Below are 26,865 nucleotides of genomic sequence, written 5' to 3' on the forward strand. Positions count from 1 at the left end.
TCTCCAGCAGCACAGCTCAGAGGACAGTTTTGGAAAGGGTTGGTGTTCTGGTTAAAACTTGCAGCAAAAGTTGGGTAAGTTAGCTGTTTGTTGGCTGTCATAGTTTGAATACGCTTGGCCCAGGGAGTGGCACTACTTGGAGGTGTGGCCACTATTGGAGTGGGTGTGGCCTTGTTGGAGTGGGTGTGGCCTTGTTGGAGTGGGTGTGTCACTGTGGGCGTGGGCTTTAAGACCCTCATCCTAGCTGCCTGGAAGTCAGTATTCTGCTAGCAGCCTTCAGATGAAGATGTAGAACTCAGCTCCTCCTGCACCATGCCTGCCTGGATGCTGCCATGCTCCCACCTAGGTGATGATGGACTGCACCTCTGAACCTGTAAGCCAGCCCCAATTAAATGTCTTTTATAAGAGTTGCCATGGTCACGGTGTCTGTTCACAGCAGTAAAACCCTACCTAAGACGCTAGCCTATGAATGCAGATCTCAAAATCCCATGGAAATAATATGATTAGACAGGCACTCCTCACAGAGATGAGCACGGACAACCCATTCTATCACTTAATGCCTCACCATTTCCAACAGACGAAGCTTATACGAGAGCATCAAATGGGGGTGGGGGAGGGGCAGTGAGAACTCAGTGGGAAAAAGGTATCTTCCACGCAGACCTGATGACCCGGGCTCAATCCCTAGAATCCATGTAACCAACTCCACAAAGTTGACCTCTGACCTCCATGGGCACACCATGGCATATGTGCCCAGTCTCCTCTGCCCAATAATAAATGTATAAATGATTTTCTTAAAAGACCACAGGGAGCATAGGAAACGACAGGTAACTCCTATCCTCTGACCACACTAAGGGCGTGCTATCAGGGACTGTCGGGCAAGTTTATCATCTTGTATATATCACCCTGTGCTTACGAGGTCAATTTTATTGCAATAAAGAGATATTAGAGACACATCTCCATTAGTGATGGCATCAAGGAGGACTCAGGGGACATAGATTCTCTCAGGATAAGTCCTGTCCCAAGACTCCTTGTCCAACACTCACAAGTAGGCTACACACGCTGCATGAGAGGCTGCTGTCCTCCTCCATTCTGAGTGCTTAGCTTCACGCTCCAGCAGCGTCTTCTCCTCTGTCTTTCACCGCCTGGGCTACCCTGCCTCATACTGACATGTCCTTACCCTGCCCACCGCACACTCAAGCGTCCTTGGACACCGCCTGGTTTCCTTTTAGTCACTATGCTCAACAATCGAACCAAAGCCACTTGGGGATGGGGATGGGGATGGGGTATCTTCTTACACTTCCAGGTCATTGCCTATCATTGAGGAAAATCACAGCAGAGATTCAAAGCAGAAGCCATCAAGGAACACTATGTGTTGGCTCTCGCAGGGAGGGGAGGAAACCCCCAGCAAATAACCTATTGAAAGAATGTGTATTTTGACATGGGCATGGCCATGTCAATGGCTCCAAAGCCAACCCATAGAACATTATAAAAGCCACTACCTGTAGGGGACAGCACCAAGAGGAACATCAACGCTTCCCCCAGAAGCCTTGAGTATCAGTGTTTGAGATGACTGATCGGTGTGTATGGATGCTAGCAACCGTGGCTTCCTGTATCCTGAGGCTTACAGACTGACACTTCTCATCTGCAGAGCTCTCCTGCTGAGTCTAGTTCCCCAGACTGCCATGCTGTACAAAGCTAAACACACTGAGCTTCCAGGTTGCAGTGACGACATTACAGAGCCACCTGATCCCAGCTTCACTGCATGTACTTCTGTGTGTCCTTTCTTCAGTCCCTTACTGTCTCTACCTATGGGACCTAAGCTGAGCAGGTCTCGGTAGGCTAATGCTTAGCTAGCAAGCTTTTACAGGCCAGGCCCACCGGCCCGGTGAAAGGTGCTGCCCACAGTACGCTGGACCCTCTGCATCAGTTACTAAACCAATGAGCCCTTACAGATGTGCCAAAGGGCAAACCTGAGAGTCACAAGTAGTAGACGAGAACGTCTCTTTCAGGTAGTTCTAAGATATGTCAAGTCGACAGTCGGTGCTGAGGCAGATGCCGTTACAGAGGACAAAAAACTCAGAAAGCTGAAAGTCAAACCGTGTTAGCTTTAGCACCCAGGCCTGAGCCTGCAATCGTGGGTGCTGCAACCCCCTCACGCTCTCCTGAAGTGGCACGCAACAATTACATCACTTGAATTCGACAGGGTGCACTGAACACTTGCTGTTCACTTGCTGAACACCGGCCTCTCTCTGCGGACATAAGCATAAATAAGTCAGGGTCCTGGCTATAGGTAATCAGCATCAAGGGACCACTGACGACATCTGCTTTTTGCTTTTGTCTGTCCTCATAAGACAGACAGAAAAACAAGAACTGTGGCTTTCACCAGCTCAAGTCTCAGAACTGTGGTATCAACAGGTTGACCCAGTTGGTAGCTGACATTTTACAAAATGTTAATGGCAGTTCATACCAAAGAGGCCACATCTGCTTTAAGGACACTTGAAAGTCCTCGAAGCCATTCCTGATGCACAGGAAGCAGAATGGCTACCCTCTTCCTTCCTCTGTATCCTCCGTCTGTTCCAGCCAATATAGTCATTCCTCTCTTCAACTACAGATGCTAAAAAGTTCAAAGCCTTACTGATAGAGATCAAGATGCTTGCAGTTAACCATCAGACTGAGCACGGGGACCCCAATGGAGGAGCTAGGAAAAGGACTGAAGGAGCTGAACGGGTTTGCAACCCCATAGGAAGAACAACAATATCAACCAACCAGACACCCCAGAGCTCCCAGGGACTAAACCACCATCCAAAGAGTACACATAGGGGTTGGGGGGAATCCTTGGCTCCAGCCGCATATGTAGCAGAGGACGGCATTGTCTGGCATCAATAGGAGGAGAAGCCTTTGGTCCTGTGAAGGCTCTTTTTTCCCATGCAGGGAGTAGAGTAGTTGGGTAGGGGGGAGCATCCTCATAGAAGCAGGGAAAGGGGGATGGGAGAGGGGGGAACTGGGCAAGTGGATAACATTTGAAATGTAAATACATAAACTGTCAAATAAAGGAAGTTCAAAGCCCAGGGGCATTTAGCAAGGGCTGTGCTGATGCCAAATCTGAACCCAAGGACCCAGGAAAGTGTGCTCTGATCTCAGTGTGACTGAGAGGGAGAAGAACTGTGCAGCAGATGTCAGAAATGTAGGCCTACTGTGGGCTTCTGTGAGGAGTTTTTATTTAGATAGACCTTAACTGCTGTTTGACAGTGTCTAGTTTGTCCTTCAGCTCCTGGGCTACCCTGCCTTACACTGACGTGTCCTTACCCTGCCCAGGGGGACACTGCCCTGGTGTCCTTGTAGTCACTATGCTCAACACTCAAACCAAAGCCACTTGGGGATGGGAATGGGGTATCTGTCCAGTGATGGACGGAATTTATGAATATGACTCATGATGATATCCAGGCAGGCCAGCTGAGGTCTGTTGGGTACCCTGGTCTTTGGGACAGATATATGTTGGAGATAATCCAGAGATGGGCAGCTCAGGTATCCTGGGAGTAAGACTGGATTGGACCCAGGGCCTCCTCCTGCATTTCCAGACTTAGCTAGCTGTATCATGGCAGCTTCCCCCCTGCAGACAAGCAAGGAGCCCTATAACAGGCAGTCTTTCCACGCTGAGGTCTTACCACTGAATCCTTCATCCTCTGAGGGAGGGGGTCTGCAGCCGACTCGTCCAGGTTCTGATGTAAGCATTTAGGAAGCAATTTGCACTGAATGAAGGACCTAGAGTGGGAAAACACACAGGTTGTTTATAAACTACGTGTCTCGGGCAACGTGATCCTTAGGCTGCATGCCCACAGGGAGCAAAGCCAAGCCCAGGGCAAAATCAGGACACACTCAGGAGATCGTGAGGATGTTTCAATATTGAATTCATTGGTTGTTATTACTATTACGCATGTGTGCGGGGGTGGGGGTGGGGTGGTGTGGGCACATATATGAGACTCTGAGGGAAACACCGTGGAGTCAGTCTCCCTTTCCACCTTTATGTGAGTTCTGGGAATCACACTCAGGCTGCCCAAGCTGATTCCCAGCTGAGGAATCTCCCTGGCTCATGTTTCAGTCTCTAAATTTCATCCTGACAAAAGTGATTAAGGACCCTAAGGGGCTCAGTTCTCTGTCAGTGGCAGGGGATCCAGTTTCCTCTAACCCACTAAGCTACAGCCTCACCAACATTGCCCGCAGAAGGTAGCAGCCAGGCACACAGGTGACACTAAAAATCGTGTTCAGCCTTTTCTGTTTCCCTATTTGTCTATGCTTTTCGCCCTAAGGTGTCTAATTGCACAATTATTTTGGTATCTGTGGCCCCCAGCAGAGTTATCTTAAGTCAAAAGGTTATATAAGTTCGGTCAGATTATAGGACACACTGTTATCAATATCTGATACTCACCTTGACACTGTTCAGAGGATTTCCAGTCCCCGTACACAGATCTGTACTTCAGAGATTACAATGGCTATCGTTTAAGGTCTCGACACAGACCACACTGTGACGTTTAGGACACACTCAGGAGACCATGAGGATGCTTTAATTTTAAATTCGTTTGGTTGCTATTACTATTATGTATGTGAGCATGCAGGTGGGCACACATATAAGATTCTGGCTGTACAAGAAGAAATAAAGGTCCCCTTTCGAGTATGTGGGTCTGCTCTCTACAGGGTGACCTCCAGAGGAAGACAACAGTGGAACTCTGTGTATCCAGCAAGGCCATCAGTGACCATGGCTTTTCCTACAGAACAGCAAGAGAAGCTCACCCAGGGCTGGGGCACCCAGCTACCTGGGAGCTTGACTGCAAGTGAGGTGCTCAAAGGCAGAATCTGTCTGGAAGTTTGCCTTCGAGTTTCAACCACGTCAGTTCAGCCCTGCCTTTCTCTACCCCTGTGCACCCATAGTGTGGGAGAGAAAGAACCACCGGAACTGGAGACCTTCAGAGCTCAGGTAAAAGTCCTGAGTGTGGTGTCACACATTTATAATTCCAGTGCCAGAGAGGTGGAGCTCTGGGTCTCACTGGCTAGCCTACGCTAACCGGCAAGCTCCAGGCCACTGTGAGACTTGTGTCTCAAAATAAAACGGTGAACCACGCCAGAGGGGCGACCTCTGACCATGACACTCACAGACGTGCGGACAGGCATTTACACACACAGGGAATACAGGACAGCTACTCACAGGAGCACGGAAGGATCACTGCTCTGCCGGCTCAGATGGTAGGACAGCGCGACCAGGAGGCCACAGAAGGCCGAGAACAGTGCGGGGATGTGCTGTGTGCTCCATGGCTCCTGCAGAAAGACGGCAGGTGGCTTGAGGAATGTGGCGACTCGCCCTCGTCACGGAGTGGCCTTCACACCCAGTAAAGAGCACCTCTGTACTTAGAGCCTTTGGTTGCAAACCACAAAAGGGAAGCATCGAGCAAGGGCCGCAGTTCTCCGCCGGGCTGATCGTGCGGTGTGCTGCCACCTGTATGAGCGGCACTGGGGAATTACGACAGCCACGATGCCGTTAGTCATTGGAGAGTGCTAACCTCCAAGCATAACGGCCACTGCTGCCCTTTTGTTTTGGTTTTTGAAACAGGGTCTCCTGAAGCACAGGCTGGCCTGGAACTCACCGTGAGCTGGACTTCTGGTCCTCCCACCTCTATTCTCCGATTGCTGAATTTCCAAGCAAGCACCACCCACACTTGGTAGTGTGAAGTATGAGGTTGGAACCTTGGGCTTTGTGCGCACAAGGCAAGCACTCTACCAACCCAGCTACATTCTCGCAAGTCCCTGACCCTCGGCTCAGAGAAGCTGTGATTGCCTGAAAGAATTCAGGAGACCCTCAACAAGGGGGAACCCAGTAGGGCCCCCCTTATAGGAGAGAGTGAGGAGGATCATTAGACCCTCACCTGAGATCAGCCAACCTTCGATACCATCCTCCCAGCTATACAGGGGCCCATCCCGGTTGCACGTGATCTCAGAAGACGCTGTGTGAGAATAAAGGACACGGAAGGGCGAATGCAGCCTCTATCGAGAAACCATCCTCTGTGCCAGAGTGGGAACGGTCTATGGCGTGGCTCTACGGCGCTCCCCCATGCTCCTGTAAGTAACCCAAGTAATCTCTTTGGCTCACACAAACTAGACTGGGGCAGACTCGCTCCTTCCATCTGTGGTTGATCCCATCGGCAGCGAGCAGACATTTGTCCGCGTCTCCCCGGGGAAAGTTAGTGCAATACTAGGCAACAGGGATTTCTTCGAGCCTCGTAATCTGCAACATTGCCTGCCTTGTGTGTCTTGTTTACACTATGTTTCTAGATCTCACCAAGAGGCCATGTCTGACGGCGACCTCAGACGCTGCGTACCTCAGAAGGGCACATCATTAAATGATGCGTGGCCGTTTATCCCCGTATATAGCTATTTTGACTAGCGTCTGCTTTACCCTCGGCCAGGCTCAGCAACAACAGGTGTCCCGTCTCGCTCCAGCTACTCCCAACACCTTTTTCAAGGCCCTGCCACAAAATCATTTAATAACCACGTACAGGACCGGCGCAGTGAGTTAAGCAGCTGACTCCCCCTCCCCCACACACCTTAGGACTCAGACCGGAGAAGAGGGTGGAAGGAGTGGTGCTGCTGGTTAGCGTCAGTCGTCAACCTGACAGAACCTAGAACCTGGGAAGAGTCTCGTACTGGTACTAATGAATTATCTACACTAGACTTGCCTGGGAACACGTCTTTAGGAAATTATCTTAATTGGTGTAAGGAGACCCATCCCACGTTGGGTAGCACCATTCCCTAGGCTGGTGGCCCTGGATGACGTGAGAGTGAGGAAGGCAGCTGAGTGACGCTGCTGCAGAGACCTGGATGTTTATTCTCTCTGCTCCCGACTGTGGCTGTGACACTTTAAGTTCCTGCCTTGACTTCCGCACAATAATGGACCTTGCTCTGGCTTGTCGACCAGATAAACCCTTTATTCTCTAAGCAGCTTTTTGGTCAGTGTATTTTGTCACAGCAACAGAAGTGACAGCAGGACAGATAGTCTGACCTAGGTATATGTAAGTACAGAGACGGCTGTCCTTTAGTGGTGCAGAGGGTGGTTGGAAGCCTGGACTCCGATTTTGTCTGTTAAACAACAATGACAACCAACCAAAGCAAATCCTCCTCTGCTGGTTACTCCCAGGAAGGCCCAAGTGAGAAACCTGGGTGACCTTATCTAAGAAGTCTCACTGTGGGGTCTTAGATCATATCTGAAGAACTGTGGATAAAACACTAGTCAAGAGCTTATGTGGAACACACAGTAGACGCTGACCATTACTAGATTCATCCAAACTATAGGAAAGGAATACCACGCCTTTGAGAAAGTCAGCTTGGGCAGCGGGGATCGTGCCAGCCTTCTCATGGGGAAATAAAAGGAAGAATTACAGTTTGTACAAATGTCTTGCTCCTCTACCTACAGCACTGGACAAACAGGGAAGGGGGCAGGACGGGAGGGAAAGCCATCAGATGTGACCTTGCTAGGAGGGGCTGCTGTTTTTCTAACACAGTCTGCACCAACAGGCCTGACAGGGGACTCTCTTGGGTCACTGTCAGCGGTGGCCCCTGCACTATGAGAAGTCTGTTCTTGAAGCAGAGACCATAGCTGGCAGGGCGATGTGACACAGAATGAATGACGGGTGGCTACAGGAGCAAAGACCCTCCGTGTGAGGATCCCCACTGTTTTACTCCTGTGCATATAACCACGGAAACTGCATACCGTCCCACGGAGATGCTGTCTTCCACGTCTATGGCTGCCTTGCTCACCAGGGCAAGGAATTGGAAGTGGAGTCAGTTTGGTTTTCTATTAATGGAGGAATGGATAAGGGAATTTGGAGAAATGTGTAAAAATATGTGTGTGTATGTATGTATGTATGTATGTATGTATGTATGTATGTATAAAGAGACTGCTAGCAAACTGATCTAGAATGGTGTACCAATACAACGGAGTTCTGCAGGAATGAAAGGAAGAGGATCATGGAGGTTGGGAAGTTGAGGAAGCCGCGAGGAAGTGTGGACAGGTGAGACGTCCTTTCTCCACTCAAGGCTGAGGCTGCCATTCAGACTGCGTGCACATGGGAACACAGACATACAGACAGGCTGGTGAAGACACTCGCCTCTGACCTCAAGGTTATGTTTACACAAGGTCACACGAATGTGGCGTTTTGCCAGAAATGCTTATCTGTCGGATTATGTCGCAGCCGGCTCTGAGTTCCCGATATTCGGTGGCAGCCACCTTTAGCTGATTCACACTGGATATGTATGATCGGCTCCACACGACCTTTAATCAGCCCTTTGGGCAGTATCTAGGCCGCCTCACTCCAGATGTGGGCTTGAGTGTCTCAAGGCCACTCTGAGACATTGCTCAATTCCCTAGGAAAAGCCCAGGTTCCCAGTTCCTGCACATAGGGCAGGGCAGGTCTCTTGGGGCTTGCTCCTGGAGCACTCTTCTCTCCACACATGTTTAACCTGCTGAGTGGCATGCACGCACACGTAGACACACATGTGCACACTAATTCCCAAGAGAGCAAGGACAGGGAGCTGCTTGGCCACCAACAGGAATTGTCCCTTCATGTGCAGAGAGCCAGCATTCTCCTAGCTCTGCCAGCTTCAAGCAAGATCATTCTAGAGTCATAAGGGGTCTCCGAGCTGAGCCGGCGTTAGCCCTTCCGGGTGCTTATCATATAAGGATGGGGGAAGAGCGTAAGGTACTCTCGCGTGGTAAGAAGGCTATCATGAGTGTGCACAGCATCCAGCGCGCTGCTCTGGGTCCGCAGCACCTTCAAGGCGTGCAAAGCGCATTGCATGGCAAACATGAACACAGCCCCACTCTTCACTGAAGGAGGATGGTGCCGAGGCTTGGGGTGGGGGAGGGGTCTGCAACCACAGAGCATGGAGGGAGTCACATAGGCTCCGAGGAGCCACATGTGTCCTAGCAGAGATGTGATTTTAGAAGAAGACCAGAGGGAGACAAAGAGGGAGTTGTTGACATTTTTCCAAAAAGGAAATCAAGTGGCCCAAGAAGGATTTTGAAGTCGCCCACCCCTGGGCTCCGTGCAAGGCATTTGCTGGTGAGCCCTGATGCCACACATGCCCCGTTCCTACAAGGAGAAACGGAGACTGGCTGGGGGTGCGGTGGGGTGGGATGGGCTTGCTGACATCTCCAGGAGATGGGGGAGGTGCTAAATACACTTTTATACTCGACCATTGTGAAACAGTCTTGTCCTTATTTATACAAGCCGGGGTGGTGTCTCTCACTAAAGTCCTAGCTCAGTGGAGGCAGGAGCATTGTCATGAATTTGGGGCCAGCCTAGAATACGGCATGAGATGCTGTCTTTAAAAAAATTAAGAAAGGAAGGAAGAAATACAGGCTCAAAAATCCATGCCAGTTTCAGAGAGAGGTCAGGATTCTTTAAAGATCTGTTCTTATTTGTGTGTGTGTGTGTGTGTGTGTGTGTGTGTGTGTGTGTGTGTGTGTGTGTGTGTGTCTGTGTGTGTGTATGTGTTTGTGTGTGTGTGTGTTTATGTGTGTGTTTGTGTTTTGTGTGTGTTTGTGTCTGTGTGTGTATGTGTGTGTGTGTGTGTGTGTGTGTGTGTGTGTGTGTGTGTCTGTGTGTGTGTATGTGTGTGTGTGTGTGTGTGTGTGTGTGTGTGTGTGTGTGTGTGTGTGTGTGTGTGTGTGTGTATATATATGTGTGTCTGTGTGTATCTGTGTGTGTCTGTGTGTATGTATGTGTGTCTGGTATGTCTGTGTGTGTCTGTGTGTGTGTCTGTGTGTGTCTGTGTGTGTGTCTGTGTGTGTGTGTCTGTGTGTCTGTGTGTGTGTGTGTGTGTGTGTGTGTGTGTGTGTGTGTGTGTGTGTGTACTAGGTATGTCCAGTGCTGCAAAGGTCAGAAGAAGACGTGGAGACTACATGTAGGGAGACATCCTATGTGGGAACTGGAAGTGGAATTAGGGTCCCCTGGATGAGCAGCAGGTGTTTTTGACTGCTAAGCCTTCTCTCCACCCCCAAGACATTAGGTTTTAGCCCATCTATCACTCACGGATAATGAAGCATCCGCCACAGAATTGTTTGCTTCAAAACGAACACCCGTAATTGCCTTGTGATGTGTCTCGTGGGCCCCTAAATTGGAGAGGGTATGGATTGATGAGAGCTGGTTTCATAAAGCTCCCCCAGGTTTTGAAATATTTTTATGAGGCAGGAATAAAACCGTCTAATAGCCTGACAGTCCTGCCGCTTCACGTGTGCCGGTGGGGGGGGGGGTGGCTTAGATGAGAGCGTGTGGGCATTTCAGCTTGCACAAAAGCACTCTAAAGAGGGGTGGTTTCAGCATTGTCTCCTGAGAACCTCAGGGCAGCTCTTAAGACGGAATTTATAGGCAGGCTAGCTAAGAGCCTGCGAATGAACGGAATACAAACTGGTCCAAGTCTCACCGCTGGGCTTTTCAGAGCAGATTTAAATGTGCTCTGTTTGAAGAAATAAGTTTCTCATATCCCATCAAACGGGTGTTTCTGAGATCCATAACTTCATGGTTCCTGACGTAAGTCCTTTTCTTGACTTTTTTTTTTTCTTTTCCTTTCTGAAGCTCCTCTAAAGCCAATGCAGTGAGACTTCGGAGACGTGGTTGGGTCCCAGGTCTCACCACGTTTCCCAGGGCAGCTCCTGATTCCTGGTGGGGCTGCCAATGCCTCCCACTGTGTTCAAAGCATGTCAGACACTCAAGTAGACGGTAGACAAAGCAATGGGTGTGTTAACAAATGTGGCAAGACATCCATCCATCACTGAGCCCGAGGAGGAGGTACTTACTTCACAGTGCGTTCGTTTGGTGGAAAATACCATCTGTTTATGACTCCAAGTGATATTTCACTTTTAGGCGTAGATATTTAAGAAAAACAAGATGGTTGCATAGTAAGGTGGGTGATGTATCTCAAGTATTTAAGCCTTCCTAGATGTATAAATATATCATTGCCTATGCACAGACCCACACACACTCACTCACACACCCATACACTCATGCACACACTCTCACACACACTCACACACCCATACACTCATGCACACACTCTCACACACCCATACACTCATGCACACACTCTCACACACCCATACACTCATGCACACACTCTCACACACACTCACTCACACACCCATACACTCATGCACACACTCTCTCTCTCACACACACATACACACTCACACACTCTCTCACACACAGTCTCACATACACTCACACACATATACACCCACGGATACTCTAATACATACGCACACTCACACACATACTTATACACTCTCACACTCACACACTTGCCCCCTCCACATTCACACAAACTCTTTTACATACTAACATACATAATCACACACATTCGTACACACACACTTTCACACTCATGCACATGCCCACCCACACAATCTCACGCATACTTGTGTACTCACTCACATACCCCCACATACTCTCACACATAGTTACACACTCATCCACACACTCAACACACTTACACAGACTCTCTTACACATACTCATATACACAATCACACACTTTCACTCCATACATACACACTCATCCACACGGCCACACACTTACACTCCCTTACACATATTCATACACACGATCACACACACACACTCTCACACATCCTCACATTCACCTTCACACATACTTACACACTCACCCACATACCCACACATTCACACTTTCACTTATGCATACACTCACTCTCACGTGCACTTTCTTGCACACTCACACATTCAGACAGGAGGTCCCTGAGGTTTGAAGGTTGTCTGGTCTGCAGAATCAGTGCAGCTTTCTCTGAGTGTGGGCAGCAGGGAGAGAGAAGGAAGATTTCAAAGGAGGGTCTCCAACTGAGTAACTGATTTAAACGAATGTGTAGTTTGAAAGGTTTGTCCTGGGTGGGTCTGGCCTCTTTAGAGGAGCCTTTTAAAAAGGCTGTGGGAGTCTAAAGAGGAAAGAGATACAGTGGAAGCCTGGAAGTGTGCTTTGAGGAACCCAGTGCCCACTCAATAGCTCAGGAAAGCCATGTGGCCAGTACCTAATGGTGTCCTCAAAGCTACAATGTGTCCCATAGCCCAGGCAGCCAAAAAAGAGGGACTATCATCCTGTAGCTACATGAAACTGATTTCTACTGGCATACAGGGAAGACCTCAAGCCTCTGCTGAGACCAGAGGTTCAGTCACAATGAATTCAGCCCGCTGAGACATCAAGAAGAGAACCCAAGCTGTGAAACTGTGGAGCAGTGCACAAGTGCACGGATTCTGGGGTGTAGCTTGTTACTCAGCAATAGCGAATGGACACGGGCGGGAGTTGCTGAGCGTAGCCAACGTGAGCATGCGTAGTTGATGTTGTGGTGACATTGGCAAAGAGAGTAGGGTAATTACAACCAGCGAGTATTAGGAAATACTCTGGGAAGGGAGCTCAGCTCCGTCAGTAAGCGCTTGTCTGAGTTTGATTCCCTAGAGCATGTGTAAAAGCCCAGTGTTTCCTTGAATGCCTATAATCCCAGCACTGAGGAGGCAGAGACAGGTAGATCCCTGGAGTTCACTGGCTGGCTAGCCTAGCCAATCAGAAAGCGCCAAGCCCAATAATGCCTGCTTGGAAGTAGTGAATACAGCCTAGAGAAACATACGTGGTCCCTCTTTGGCTGTCAGGCTATGGGAAGGGTGGACTGCAAGAGATTAGAATTTCCCCAGGGATCTCCTGCCTGGAGAAGATGTAATGATCAGAGGAAAACCTTGCCTCCTGAAAACAATTTATAACGTGTCAGACAGCCTTACCGGAGAGGCTTGGAGTGGAGACAGGGTGCGCAGGACCACACCCAGGCTGGACTGCTTAGTTATGCATAACTCATGCCAGGAGACCCCCAAAGGTAGACTTGGGGATCACTGGGCTCCTTTGTTCCTCTTTTAACAAACTCACATTGATGATTTAATTGGATTTTTTGAGGATGGGTAGCTGGCCCTGAACAGTTAAGGCTCAGGCTGTGAGTCCCTAGGTCCAACAGCACGGATATCCTCATGAGGTGGGTTTCACTAATTCATTGTAAGTGGGAGAAAAAAACCTGTGAATTATGTATGAACCCCTGGGCAATTCGCCACAGCATCCTGGGCTTTGACTTCACTTTTGGTATAGAGCAATGGATGCTGGAATCATCCCCGCCTGTTAGGGATGAAGGGCAATGAGCAGACACCAGGGAAATCCTGCTAGAAACTCAAGTTCCATGGATGGGCAGGTGTCTTAATCTGACTGTGAATTGTCCTTCTGACGAGCGAGATAATTTTCACTTCGCAGGGGCAGGGAGGACAGCTGAAGTCAGTAGAGACCTTGGAATCTACTGAGGGGTTGCCGGGAGAACAGGTAAGGTTCACACCAGCGCTCCCCCCAGCTCCCAAAGCATATTCTAGAACTATGGGTCTATTATAGATCTACAATTAGACTTTAAATCCCGAATATGGGAAATGCTGAAGTGCAGGCTACACCTGGGGGGTGCTAGGGAGTGGGAGCAGGAGGGAGAGAAAGCCTTCTGCAAGCCATTGTTAATGACTCTTGGGAAGCATTAAATTATAACAATGTGTTTCAGCCTCTGGGTCCTCTCACCAGCAATAAAGCAGAATTTCTTCAGTAACAGATAATAAAAAAGAAAAAAAAAACAACCCAGCAATCTAGGTTTACCTAGACAAATAGAAATCCTAGCTAATTAACTGCTGAGCCATTTCTCCAGGGAGCAAATATTCTGGTGGCTTCCGTGTGTCACTGTCAAATATGTAAGTCATAGAGGGGGTCTGTTTTATGTCATTTGTAACCGTCTCAGAACAGCCAAAGAGAATACAAGATTGAAAGAGGAGTCAGATTTTCTTTCCCTAATTAATATTCCAGGGGGCAAAATCAACTCACTCCGCCCCCATAACGAGACCCGATCAAAAGGCAAGGAAATTGAGGGGAAACCTAAGAGAGAGACACCCCACCCTGGGCTTTGCTTTTTAGTTCCTGCTGGCCAGGAGTCACAAAGCTTCACACAACAGATAAAACAGACATTGCCCACAGAGGCAATGCTCTTCTTACAAAAGACATCTAAAACACGAAGGCTAAAAATATCCCATGAGCCCAGCTGACCCAGGCCCAGAGCGTTCAAGAGCCTGACTTTAACCCGGGTCAGCTCTCATAAACTCAAATAAGACTCTACATACCATTCACAAAAGGAAGAGCTTTGAGAAACAAAGAAACCAGCTCATAACAACAAAAGACAAATTGAAACTTCATTTCCTTTGTAAACTTTGCTCACTCTTTGCACCTGGTTATAAATTGCGTCCTTTGGGAGAGGTAACTTCACAAGACTGCAATCACATTAGCCTTGGCTGAGGCCCCTGGGGTATCTCTCTTAAGAAGCCCACATTTATGTCTTAGGAGTACTATAGTTTTTCTATGTCATTCTCCTTTTAAACCCCCACCCCCACCCACATCCCTCACCCACACCCCCATCCCCGTGCGTACTGTCTTGTCTCTGCTTAATAAACTGGGTAACTTCACATCACTCTGACATGCCCTGAAATTCTTTTCCCTTCCCATTGTCGAGGACCAGGCATCAGATGCACGGTGGTCCCTGAGGTGGGAATTTCCCAGGCTTCTTGCAGCTGGGCTGGGCGGTCTCCAAGGGCAATGACAACAACAATAAATCAAGGTAACAAAGCTCACAGTGAGACCCTGTAGAGAGACACGGCCAGTCAGGCAGCTGACAGGCAGCCCCAGCTCGTGAGGACCCATTCATCCTTCACTCTGAGGAAGGGAGGTGGACTATCTGTGTCAGCAGCACAGAGCAGGCACCCTGGTGTAGAGAAAGTGCCAGAAGGAAACCACACCACCCGAGCTCTAGGGTGGGAAGTGCGAGGACTATTCCTGGTTATCAACTTTGACAGCAGCTGGGAAGAATTAAAACCCAAGTGTCTGGGTACACACAAGGTTTTGTTTTGTTTTTTGTTTTTTGCTTTTTTGTTTTCTTAATTAAATCACTTGAAGCGGGAAGAGCGACTTTTAGTCTGGATATTTGAGATGGTAAGACGCACCTTTAACCTGGGCCCCACCTTCTGCGGGCAGCCGAGATGAAGGACGCAGAGGGGGAAGCTTGCTCTCACTGCCTGCTTGCCCTCGCTCTCACTGGCCAGTCCGTCCCTTCACTGGCATGAGAGCTTACTTCTCTAGGATACCAGAGTATACTGAAGACCAGCGGAGACATCATCCTCATGGACTAAAAATCAGCCAGAGTTTGGACCTTCCATTAGTAGACAGCCATTGTTGGACTAGTGGGACCACAGCGTCAGCCTGTAAGGCATTCTAATAAATCCCAAGTGTGTGTGTGTGTGTGCATGTATGTATATATGTATATGTATATGTGTGTCTGTGTGTGTGCGTGCGTGCGTGCATGTGCACATGAATGAGACGACACAGAGAGAGATTCAGCCTAACAGTCAGTTCCTCCAGAAAACCCGGATCAATACAGTCAGTGTTTGTGGAAGGTGGGTGCGTTTTCCTCTCCTCCCAGGACCCCACCACCACCCTGTGAATCCGATAACCACGTTCAGTCAGTTCACAGCATTTAATAGGCGCCACATCTTAAAGCAGAGAGTCGACATGGGACCATTTGAAGTCAGTGCTCACAGATGAGAAGAGAGCACTGTATGAGTTTTTGTTTTGTTTTGTTTTTTTAAGTATTTAAAATGGTAACCAGGGCCATTGATATTCTGTTACTATTTGTCACTCATTCTGTACTGTGCAACAGGAGCCAGTTCTTCCTCAGGTGAAACAGACCTCCCTGAGTACCTCTGTCCGTCCATCAGAAGCCTGCGTGAGCACTGGAAACCTCAGAGGCAGGAAGCATTTGGTTCCGACCCAGAGAAGGCAGTGAATTTACAGAGGGACTTCCTACATGGTCCCCGGCTCCTGTTTCTGCTCCTGCGGGCAACAACTCAAGGCAGTTTCTCCTTCCCCCATTTCCTCCTGTTCCCAAACAAGCCAGTGTTTCTGTTCTTGACTTTGTTCCATTGGGACGATGTTTACTGACCCCCTCTCATTGAGAAGGCTCTAGACTGCTTCTTCCTGTGCCCTACTCTCCCAGCAGAAATACAAAATTACTCAGAGCCTTACAGAAACACCAACTGACCTACAGCCACACTGTGTGTGCATGCATGACTAGGCCATATGTGTGCCATAGTTACATAGCCACACTATGTGCATGTGCATGATAAAGACCTAAGTGTGCAACAGTTATACAGCCACACTGTGTACACATGCATAATAGGAATAAGTGTGCAACACTTATACAGCTACACTGTGTGCATGTATTATTAGGACATAATTGTGCAACACTTACACAGCTATACTATATGTGCATGTATGATTAGGGCATAAGTGTGCAACAGTTATACAGCCGCACTGTGTGCACGTGCACGACTGGGCCATGTGTGTGCAACCACTACACTTCTGACATAGCCTTCTGGGCTTCCGGCATCTGAACTAGTTTCTCGTCTTCTCTGGTTCCTTGAGCACACCCCAGGCTTTGCTTTTTTATCAGCCGGAGGCACTCTGATGTCCACGTATAGCCTAGATTCTGGACTGGTGTGGCTGCACCATTCCATCCCACTCCCTGGCTCACACAGCTTCATGCAGGTGCACCCTACTTGGGGTGCTACTTAAGACAGAAGATGAACCCTAGAGTGGCATTGACTCACAGGGCCAGCAGAAGTCCTTCTGGTGTCCCTGGCTAATTCAGGGACATCATAGAGGACTAGGCAGGTGAGGCTTACACCACAGGACAAGCCAGGCACTGACTTCGAGGACGAATCTCCAGATTCTGCCAGGCCCTGTCACTCCACCCAAGCCGCTTATATCCCACTTCGTTTACAGTTGAGAAAGAAGTGATTAGAACGGCGTGTTGGTCGACACCAGCCATGGTCCCTGCACGGTGTGTGCACACTTACTTTCACAGCACTGAAGCAGAAGATGTGAAGCAGGGCTGCTGCCAGGACACTCCGGCCCACGCTGTACACAGCCGACGTGATCCCGGAAACGGCTGGAAAGCAAACACCATACGGCTTACTGGGCGAGCCCTTCTCTAAACCGGCAGAGGTGTAAGCAGGGAGAGGGCCGTGGCTTTCGGTATGAGTTGCCCATCTATGGGACCCATCCAAAGACACAGGCCACCCAGTGTAGGAAAGATTATAACCGACTATTCTGTGGGCCACACTCAGGGGACACTGGGGTCTTGTGTTTTAGGGGGAAGATTTTCAAAGCTCATAATACTTCCACAACACATATCCATAACATCACACACACACACACACACACACACACACACACACACACACACACACACACGCATTGCGCACACACACACACACTCTTCTAAAGAATCATTTGAAGGGTCTCACTCACTCCATATCAAGGGAAACTCTCCCCTTCCTTGTGTCTTTGCTTACTCCTTTACTGAGAGGGCCGCTTCCGACTCTGTAAAACAGACTCCACAGGAAATCCAAGCTAAAGCGGGTTTGGACCTCAAGGCAAAGCAAACCTTCCAGGTGGACCCTACCCTCCATCCCCAGACCATCAGACTTTGTCCAAACTTGAAGCCCTTCCCGGGAGAAGCCGGTGAGGAGACTCACCGGAACCCCCGAAGAGCAGCATGTCGATCTGTTCAAGGAGGTACGTGACGAAGGTGTTGATCTGTGGGAAGAGCCCGAGGAGGGAGATCGCAGGGAAGCAACACAAAAATACTGGAAAGGGACAGAGGGAAGCAGCGATGAGCGAAGGACGGGACAATCATGGCCACATTGTGGCTACAACACTGCCTTCTTCTATTTCAGATTTTCTATTCCATCCGGGGAAACTGAGTCAACGGGGCTCCTCTCCCGGAGCTGAGAAAAAAAGAGCGAGTGCATTATTCAGGGCTGATTGCACAGAAGGCTCAGGGCCTGAGGAAGAGCTGATGGGTGGGGAGGGAGGGGCGGAGGGAGGGAGGGAGGGAGGGAGGGAGGGACGGAGGGAGAGAGGTGCACAGCCTGCAGCTCAGAACAGAATCAGACCTGGGGAGATGAGGAGAGGAATTAGAAAAAAAGATTCCAGAAAAGTGTGCAAACAAGAGTGTAAATTGAATTTTGCAAAGGAAAAAAAAAAAAAAAAAGGAAAGTCACACGTCACACGTGTGTTAAAGATCCACAAAACCAAAACTAGGGTTCTCTGACCATGGAGACATGGGATGTTGTAGAGCCAGGACCACACTGCCCTGATCTAGCTTTAACCCCCCACCAAGACTGATTCATTGCGCACCCAATGTCTTTTTATCAAACCAAACCTTTAAAATACATTCTTAGCAGATTCCTAGCTTCCACCAACCCCAACTCCACGAATGCCGTCAGACAACATCTGAAACCCATAACAGTTTCCCTCGCTTTACTGCAGCTTGACTGCCTGGAGTCCTCACCAACGTACACGGTTAAAACAAAGTCAAACCAAAAAGAACAATGGAGGTAGCTCCTGAGGACCTGATTCTTGCTCCATCTTTTGGGCAGAAAGGGGACTCACACAGCTGTTGATTTAAACCACAACTTCCCTCCGAAGGAATGAGCCAGGTAGGGGTCACTATGGCCCGTGAACACAGATGGGTAGAAGTTGTCCCAGAGGTTTTGTTGTGAAAGCAGTTCCATGAGATTAGTTCTAGAACCTAGGCTGACCACACCGTGTATGCATGTGTGCGTGTCTGTGTTGGGGTGGGGTGCACATATGTGTAGGGTGTATGTGTATGTATACATGGGGAGGCCGGAGGTTGGCCTTAGGTAAAATCCTTGCCTTGTTCGTTGACACTGGGCCTCTCATTAACCTAGGACCAAGCCTGGTTGGTGGAGTTCGAGCCAGCTGTGCTTTCTGGAGTCTCATGAGGCAGGCCCCAGCTCAGGTGTGCCCTGCCTCTTCTGAGACTGGATTTCCCCATCCACAGAGTAATCACAGAGCCGGGCTCAGGCACAGGCTCTTGCTGAAGTTAACCAGAGAGGCAGTAATAGAAACCCAGCCCCAGGGCCAGCAGCCTCCCAAGCCCAGGAAGAGAGTGCCAACTGTAGTGGCCATTTTCCTGTCTCCTGAAAATGTGGGCCAAGAAGATTCTCACCAAGGAGGGAAGACAGGGAGATACACTGAATGCTCACAGCTCAGCCCAAGTGAAAACTCACGAAGAATGTTATTCCTGGCCGGGATTAGAGGTGTGACCTGTATTCACACCTATTTAGCCAACCAAGACAGGAGGACTACAAGGCCCAAGGCAATTTGAACTGTGGGATGAGTTTGAGGCCAGGTAGTAGAAATCACTGAAAGCCTATGATCTCAAAATAAAAACAGCAGAGGGTTGGGGACTTGGGTGAGGTGTGGAGTCCTAGACTAGGTATTTGAGGCTAGATATTGACTAGATATTGAGGGTCCATCCTCACTGGGCATTTGTCCATCCATCCATCCATCCATCCATCCATCCATCCATCCATCCATTATCTGTCCATCCATCCATCTATCCATCCATTATCTGTCCATCCATCTATTATCCATTCATCTATCCATCTATCCATCCATCTATTATCCATCCATCCATTATCCATTCATCCACCCATCCATCCATCCATCCATTCATCTATCCATCTATCCATCTATATCTATCCATCCATCCATCCATCCAACCATCCATCTATCCATCTATCCATCCATCCATCCATCCATCCATCCATTTATTATCCATCCATCTATTATCCATCCATCCATCCATCCATCCATCTCTATTAAATTGTGCATCTATGTATGTATTTGTAGGGCTTGAGGGACTATGCTACCAAATAGACATAGGAATTGGCAAGAATGAGTGGGCACAGACCCAGGCAACCTTAGAGACCTGAGAGGGTGGGGGTGGAGCCACTCCCTACCTCTTTGTGTACCTGCTGCTCTGGAACACTTAACACTTAACATGGCCACCGAGAGGACCATGGGCAGTCAGTCATGTAAAGTAACACCTGGAGTTCTTCTTATGCTAACAAGGTATCTAGACAGCCTCTCGCCTTCAGCCAATGAGCTTCACTTCCTGGGTATTCCTTCCCACAAAAGATATATAATCCCTGGTTCATCCTGAATAAAGTGTATGCATTTACATCCAACATCAAATAAACCGGTATAAACAAGCTATGTATCTATCATCTATATATCTATGTATCTATCATCTCTCAATCTATTTATCATCTATTTATATACCTAATTAATATGTCATCTAAGTATCGTCTATCAATCTATCAGCTATGTATCTATGAATCTACCATATACTTATATACCTATGTATATCATTGATCTATCATCGATCTATTGTCCTGCTGCTCCTATCTCTACCTTGATGCATAAAACTGATCACCTGAGTTTGAATTCGTGGTAGGAGAAAACTAACTTCCAATAGTTAATCTCTGAAAAACATATGCTATGGCATGGTCAGGTGCACACACAAACACACACATACACACCAAACATACTATACATACACACACACCATACACATACACACGAACACCACACACACCATATACAAACACATGAGCATACACACACAACATACATCACATACACACATATACACACTATACACATACAAAAATAACACACACACACACACACACACACACATTAAAATTTCAAAGACCTAACAATAACAATGAAAATGAAAAGTCTGGACCAGACAGGGACGGCAGAGGGAGAGACTCTCTGCTGTCCCAGAGGGAAGAAACCCAGCTGGCACCGTGATCTTGGACTCCAGCTCCCGGGCTGTGAAGCCATACGCTGCTTCTGTTTTCCTTCCACACCGAGTTCTGACAGGATGTCACCGCAGCCCAGGAAGGTTTCTGACAGGAAGGTAGCCCAGGAAACCAGTGTGTACTGTTTCTTTTCTGCCAACTTTACAGCCCTTGCTCCCCTTCTAGCTGATCCCTGGGCGTGACAGAGAAGACAGTGACACCTCTAAGTCTCCTGGTGAAGAGGCTCCACAAGGCAGTGACCTTGAGTTGCCCTTGTCTCTCTTATAAAGTCAGAAACCCCTCTACACTGCCTCCTCTGCTCCCTCCTCTTCTGGTTTATCCTTACAGCTTCAGTCCCATGATGCTCTGTGAGGATCAAAGCGTTGAATACCTTCTCTCCTTACTTGCTATTTTTCTGGTTTTTCTTTTATGTGAGCCACAGATCGATCTATCTGTCTGTCTGTCTGTCCATCCATCCATCCATCCATCTTCTTCTATCTATCTATCTATCTATCTATCTATCTATCTATCTATCCATCCATCTATCTTCTATCTATCTTCTATCTATCTATCTATCTATCTATCTATCTATCTATCTATCTATCCATCCATCCATCCATCTATCTTCTATCTATCTTCTATCTATCTATCTATCTATCTATCTATCTATCTATCTATCTATCTATCTATCGTCTATCTATCTAGTCAGCCTGCTGGGCTATTTGTCACCGCCTTTAACCTGTCGCTGTTGAGGTGCAGGCACTAAGTGTTAGGAAGCTCTAGGGCGGGAAACGTATTTCAGGAGGGAGCTAAGAAAGCCACATTCCCCATCTCTTCCACACAATGGAGGAATTGACTGAGATGGCTCAGCAGTTAAGAGCACTGACTGCTCTTCCAGAGGTCCTGAGTTCGAACCCCGGCAACCACATGGCAGTTCACAACTGTCTGTAACTTCAAGATCTTACACCCTCTCAGACGTACATGTAGGTAAACAGCCAATGCGCATAAAATAGAAATAAAATAAATGATCAAGGGAAAAATCCAAAAGGATGAAGCCCAATGGTGCATTTGGAGGCACAGGTTACTGCTAAACAAACACCTCGGGCTTCATCGGGGGCAAACACAGCCCCCTTCCTTTATGAGCCCTAATAAAGTCTCTGGCTTTCCTGCTGTGAAAAGTGGGGTACACCAGGAATTTGGGGCACTGGCTTTCTCATAGTAGTAAAGTAAGAAGTGAGGGTGTGCAGAACCCAAACATAAACACAATTTGTAATGAAATGTGTCAGCCTTTGCCTCTCTCAAGTCTTTCTTCCTTCCCCGGCCCCTCCCTTCTTCCCTTTCCCTCCTCCTCTGTCTGCCTTTTACTGTTTTTCTTTGGGGGCCGAGGGGTTGTCTTGTTGTCTTTTAAAGATAGGGTCTCAAGTAACTCGGACTGACCTCCAACTTTCTATTTTGCCAACAGCACCTTTGAACTCCTGATCCTCTTGTGTCTACCTGCCAAGCACTGGGACCAAGTGCCTGTGCTGTCACACCCATCACCTGCGAGTCTCATTCTACGATTATCCGTAAAATGTTCTTCTTAATGAAGCCAGCTCAGAGGGTCAAGGGAGCTGTCTCTGATTTATGAGTGGAAAGCACTCCAAAGCCTCGTTTACTCATTAACTTCTGGAGTGGCTCCTGACAGCCGGAGTACTCCTCAGTCCCTCCACCCCGCCAAGGCTAATCTGGTGCCTGTAGTCTCCAGGCACGAGCAGAGCAGAGTGGTGAGGGGTCTGCTTTGTCCACAGTGAGAAGACAGCCCGGCCAAGGAGACGTGAATCAAGCATGATGGTGGTACATTATTGTCACACAGGCCAGGTGCCGTGAGGTAAGGGTAGCCAGATGACCAGATGATGAGATGGAGGAAATGAGCCACCAGGAAGAATGTGGCTGAGCACTCTAGACACAGCAGAACGCTGCAGAGCCCACGAGGGAGAGAGGAACAGAAGTCAAGCTAATGGGGGCTCTAGTTAGCCAACACATCCTAGTCCCTTTAAGAGATGGAACTAAAGTCACTGGTCCACACGGTGATCTGGGGGGAAATGTATCCAAGATGCACACATGGGGAATGTGGAGATACAGCAAGGGAAAGGCAGCATTCGGGCAGAGACATCTCCTCACATCCTGTTGCATGAGCTGCCTCTGATAACCAGCTCCTCGTGTGACTTTTAGCTATGGCCTCCAACCTGCTACTTGACAAAGGAAACCAATTAACCTATTAAATTAAATATCAGGGCAGCTGGCAGGACCTTGGGCAGGAGACGTAAACTGAGGAGAAAGCCCTAATGCCTTTCTTCAGTCACTCAATGAACTTCAGTGATGAAGAAAGACACATCAGCAGGAGTGGCCACTCGCTCTCACAGGAGGGCACTCACCAATCTCTAATCCGAGGTCGCTTCCTGTTATGCTTCTGTTCCACCTTGAACTCGAAGGTTTGCCAATACTTGTTCTCCAGGCCTTTGGCTTCAAACTGCTTAGTTTTTCATGGATGTGATAGAGATGAAATCCTGGATTTGCACACAGGGCAAGCTTGCAGGAGGAGGTGTATGTATGTGTGCATCTGGTGTATACATGTATTGTGAGTGTGTATGTGTGCATCTGGTGTATACATGCATTGTGAGTGTGTGTGCATGGCTTATTTATATTTGTTTATAGGTCTAAATATATAAGATTTATGTGGTATATCTACATATATATATATATATATATCTGTGTATATATGTATGTGTGTGCATATCCGGGAGTCTACAGATGTGTGTGACTATGTGTATACTTGTAGTGTGTATCTATATAAGTAAAGTCTGCTACAAATAAAGCAGGAAGAGAAAGGGAAGGGGCCGTGAGGAAGGAGAATGGAGTCTCATCTCTACCTAGGTTTTTACCTGCACTAGACACAGAGAAAGTTCCTCACACACCTGCCCAGGACTGCTGCAGAGACTCAGGGACCTGTCAGAGAGGGCCAGGGAAAGGGTAACACTGTCTAAAGACTAGGAGCGCTCTTTAGGAGTGGATGTATTGATGGCAGCGAGTCTCAGGGCAGTGACTTTGCCACTGTCCTCACAAGTTCAAAGGTGGGTCGCCCCCTCCATGTCCTCACAAAAATCCCCAGAGCATATGCCAATAAATCCTTGGAGCTACGGATCACAGACGTTTTGGCGAGTGACAGCACTAAGTCCTGTTTGTTCCGGGCCCTTTTCTATGTTCACATATTAACTACAAACTACTGAGATAAGGTGGGCTGCTTTTTGTCCCCTCACTTCCAGCACGATCTTGCACGCTTAGTTAAGGTGCGATGGATATTGGTAGGCTCCAGACTTAGCTGGAGAAGCCTCCAGGTGTGGCTGAGGGAGTTCGTTAGCCTCTGGGCATGTCTGTGAGGGGCTGTGTTGATTAGGTGAATGGAGGTGGGAAGACCCACTCCATGGGGTGGGGTCCCAGACTGTGTAAAAGGAGGAGAGAGATGTGAGCTCTATTGTGAACAAGTGCTCCATGCCTTGACCTCTCATCTTGACCTGTGACCTCACACCATGATGCACTGTACCTTTGGATGCAAGCCAATCCTTTCTCCCTTAGAATTGCTTCTGTCAAGGTACTTTATCACAACAATAATAACAGAGAGAGAGGGGGAGAGAGAGAAAGAGGAGAGGGGAGGGGGAGGGATGGGGAGAGAGCAGGGACACAAGCATCTGACCAGCTGGCCCTAGGGTTAAATACCTTACCTATGCCACTAGCATGGGGCTCATCTGAATGGAACACTGAACGGCAGGTGCTGCTCAGATTTTAAGCCAAGCCAAGTGTAGCAGCACAAACTGGAAGTGACCAGAGCTGAGACCGGTGCCCATTCACGCATGATCACAGTGCCTGGAGATGTGGAGAGGCCTAAGGCCGTTGCCCTGTGGCCAGCTCACCCTGACAGGTACCCCTGCCAGCTTCAGGAGCTACAGGGGTGCACCTGCCTGGTCATAAATATCAAAGTCCTTTCACCAAACCCCGTTGTCAGGGGCTGGAGAGACGGCCTGGTAGGTGAGGTGCTAGCCTCGAAACCACGAGGATGTGAGCTCAATCCCCACAAGTACATAAAAGCCAAGAAGACATGGCGGTAAGCGCTTGTGGTTCTAGGGTTCTGGAGGTGGAGACGGCTCTGTGTTAGTAAGAGACTCTGTCTCAAAACACTGAGGTGGACAAGAATGACAGCTGAGTTGTCAGCCTACGATCTTTCTCCCTCCCCATTCCTCCCCCCTCCACCACCACCTTGGTTATATTGGACTCAGTCTTCTACAGACACGAGACAAGAGGAACTTACTTGGCCCTTCACAGCAGCAGTCACGTGTGCTGGCTTCTCCCGGTAGGGATGCAAAAGGCAAAGAGGAGACATATCTTCCCTTCCCAGGACTGCTCCCCGTAACCCCCAAGATCACTCACCTATTAAGTGGTCCCTGACTGATTGCAGGGTCTCTGGTGTAAAGAGCTTCAGGCCATACACGACATAGCTGGGGGGGTGTCTGGCTTTGGCCCCCGCGTCAAGAAGCAAAATAAGGCCGCACAGCATACAGAAATATATGGGTCTGCTGTAGGCGATGATTTGGTTGTGACCCTAGAAAACAAGTGCAATTTCCAAGTTGTACCTTTTGTTTTGACTCCGTGACATTCCAGGAACTTACACCACAAGATACGACTGATTAACGCCACCCCAACACCGATCCCCACCCTCAAAACACACAAGGAAGGGGGAGACAAAAAGTCAGATGCATAAACAACACTTGGTGTTTTTGAGAAGACAGAATGAGAATGTGGAAGAGAAGGTTGCACTTCCAGTCCAACAAAATTTACCTAAAAATGTCATTGCCACTCAAGAGGAAATCTGCCTAAGTCAGTGCTTTCCTCGGGGGTGGGACAGACTTCCGTTCCCCTTGCTCCTTTCAGGTGCAGGACTTCTTGAAACCTTTGTTATGTGCATCTAAGTGGGGTTCCCCATCAACAGGAAATAGAATTATAAATGGGGCTTCATCGCTTCTCGGCCTTTTGGCTAAGATCAAGTGTAGTATAAATGGGGCTTCAATTCCCTCCTGACGGGAAGCAGGGCACGGAGGAGAAAGCTGTCAGTTCTCCAGGTGCAGGTCTTAATGTGGCAGAGAGCACAGGTGGCCATTTTGACTAATCATGGGTGGCACCTTTTATCTGATGCCTGTGCAGGCCTCATCCTTCCCACCAAGGTAGAAGGAGAGACCTGATGCCATGAAGCCTATCCTCTGACCTCTAGGGATGTACCACGGTGTGAGCAAATTCACACAACACACACACACACACACACACACACACACAGACACGCACACATGCACACACAGGCACATACACATGCACACAGACATACACACAAACACACGCACACACACACAGACACGTGATGCACATGTGTGCAACGATAATAAACCTTTAAATTATTTTTAAATAAGGAGGCGGGGTATTGTGCCACAGGCTTTCCAGAGCAAAAGACCACAGAGGCTACAACATCTTTGAAATTAATCCACAATTCATAAGATTTGAGAGGCCAACGGTGATGGACCCGGCGGGTGCTCTGTAGTTCATGAGTCACCTTGCGTGCGCCAAGCAGAGGCAGAGTGGCTCGGTCTCGGGTAGGTGTTCTCAGTCACTGCCTTGAATGTGCTATATTTAGAAATGGAGTTTAAATTGCCACTGCTTCCAAAATAGAAACGGCCCTGAGACCAACTGACAACAGGACAATACCAGCGTCTGTCACAGACACTGGCTGCCTTTGGTCCTGAGGCCAGGCTCAGTCTTGGAAAAGAATGGTTGCACTAGTCGGGGATTCTCTTCGGCATCCAAGTAGGTCATGGATTAATAAGCACTTTCTTTGCATTAAAAAAAATGATAAGACCAAAGCCAGAAGGAAGCCTAGGCATCCTTATTGAGTAAACGGCAAAATCAATTAACTGGTATAAATGACTGTGTGGCGTATC

The 26,865-nt window shown here is 48.5% G+C and overlaps 1 protein-coding gene across 1 annotated transcript in view; it reads right to left on the minus strand.

Annotated features, from left to right (window-relative positions):
• Positions 1-26,865, minus strand: part of Pcnx2 (pecanex 2) — a 150,676-nt gene that overhangs the window by 78,038 nt on the left and 45,773 nt on the right. The window contains exons 13-17 of the mRNA XM_032887445.1: positions 25,310-25,481; positions 17,705-17,815; positions 17,024-17,115; positions 5,201-5,310; positions 3,666-3,762 (exon numbers count right to left, since the gene is read on the minus strand). Of these exons, the coding sequence (XP_032743336.1) occupies positions 3,666-3,762; positions 5,201-5,310; positions 17,024-17,115; positions 17,705-17,815; positions 25,310-25,481 (582 nt within the window). The remainder of the gene's footprint in view (positions 1-3,665; positions 3,763-5,200; positions 5,311-17,023; positions 17,116-17,704; positions 17,816-25,309; positions 25,482-26,865) is intronic.

This window comes from Rattus rattus, chromosome 17 (genome assembly GCF_011064425.1).
Source record: "Rattus rattus isolate New Zealand chromosome 17, Rrattus_CSIRO_v1, whole genome shotgun sequence".
Classification (NCBI taxonomy): Eukaryota; Metazoa; Chordata; class Mammalia; order Rodentia; family Muridae; genus Rattus; species Rattus rattus.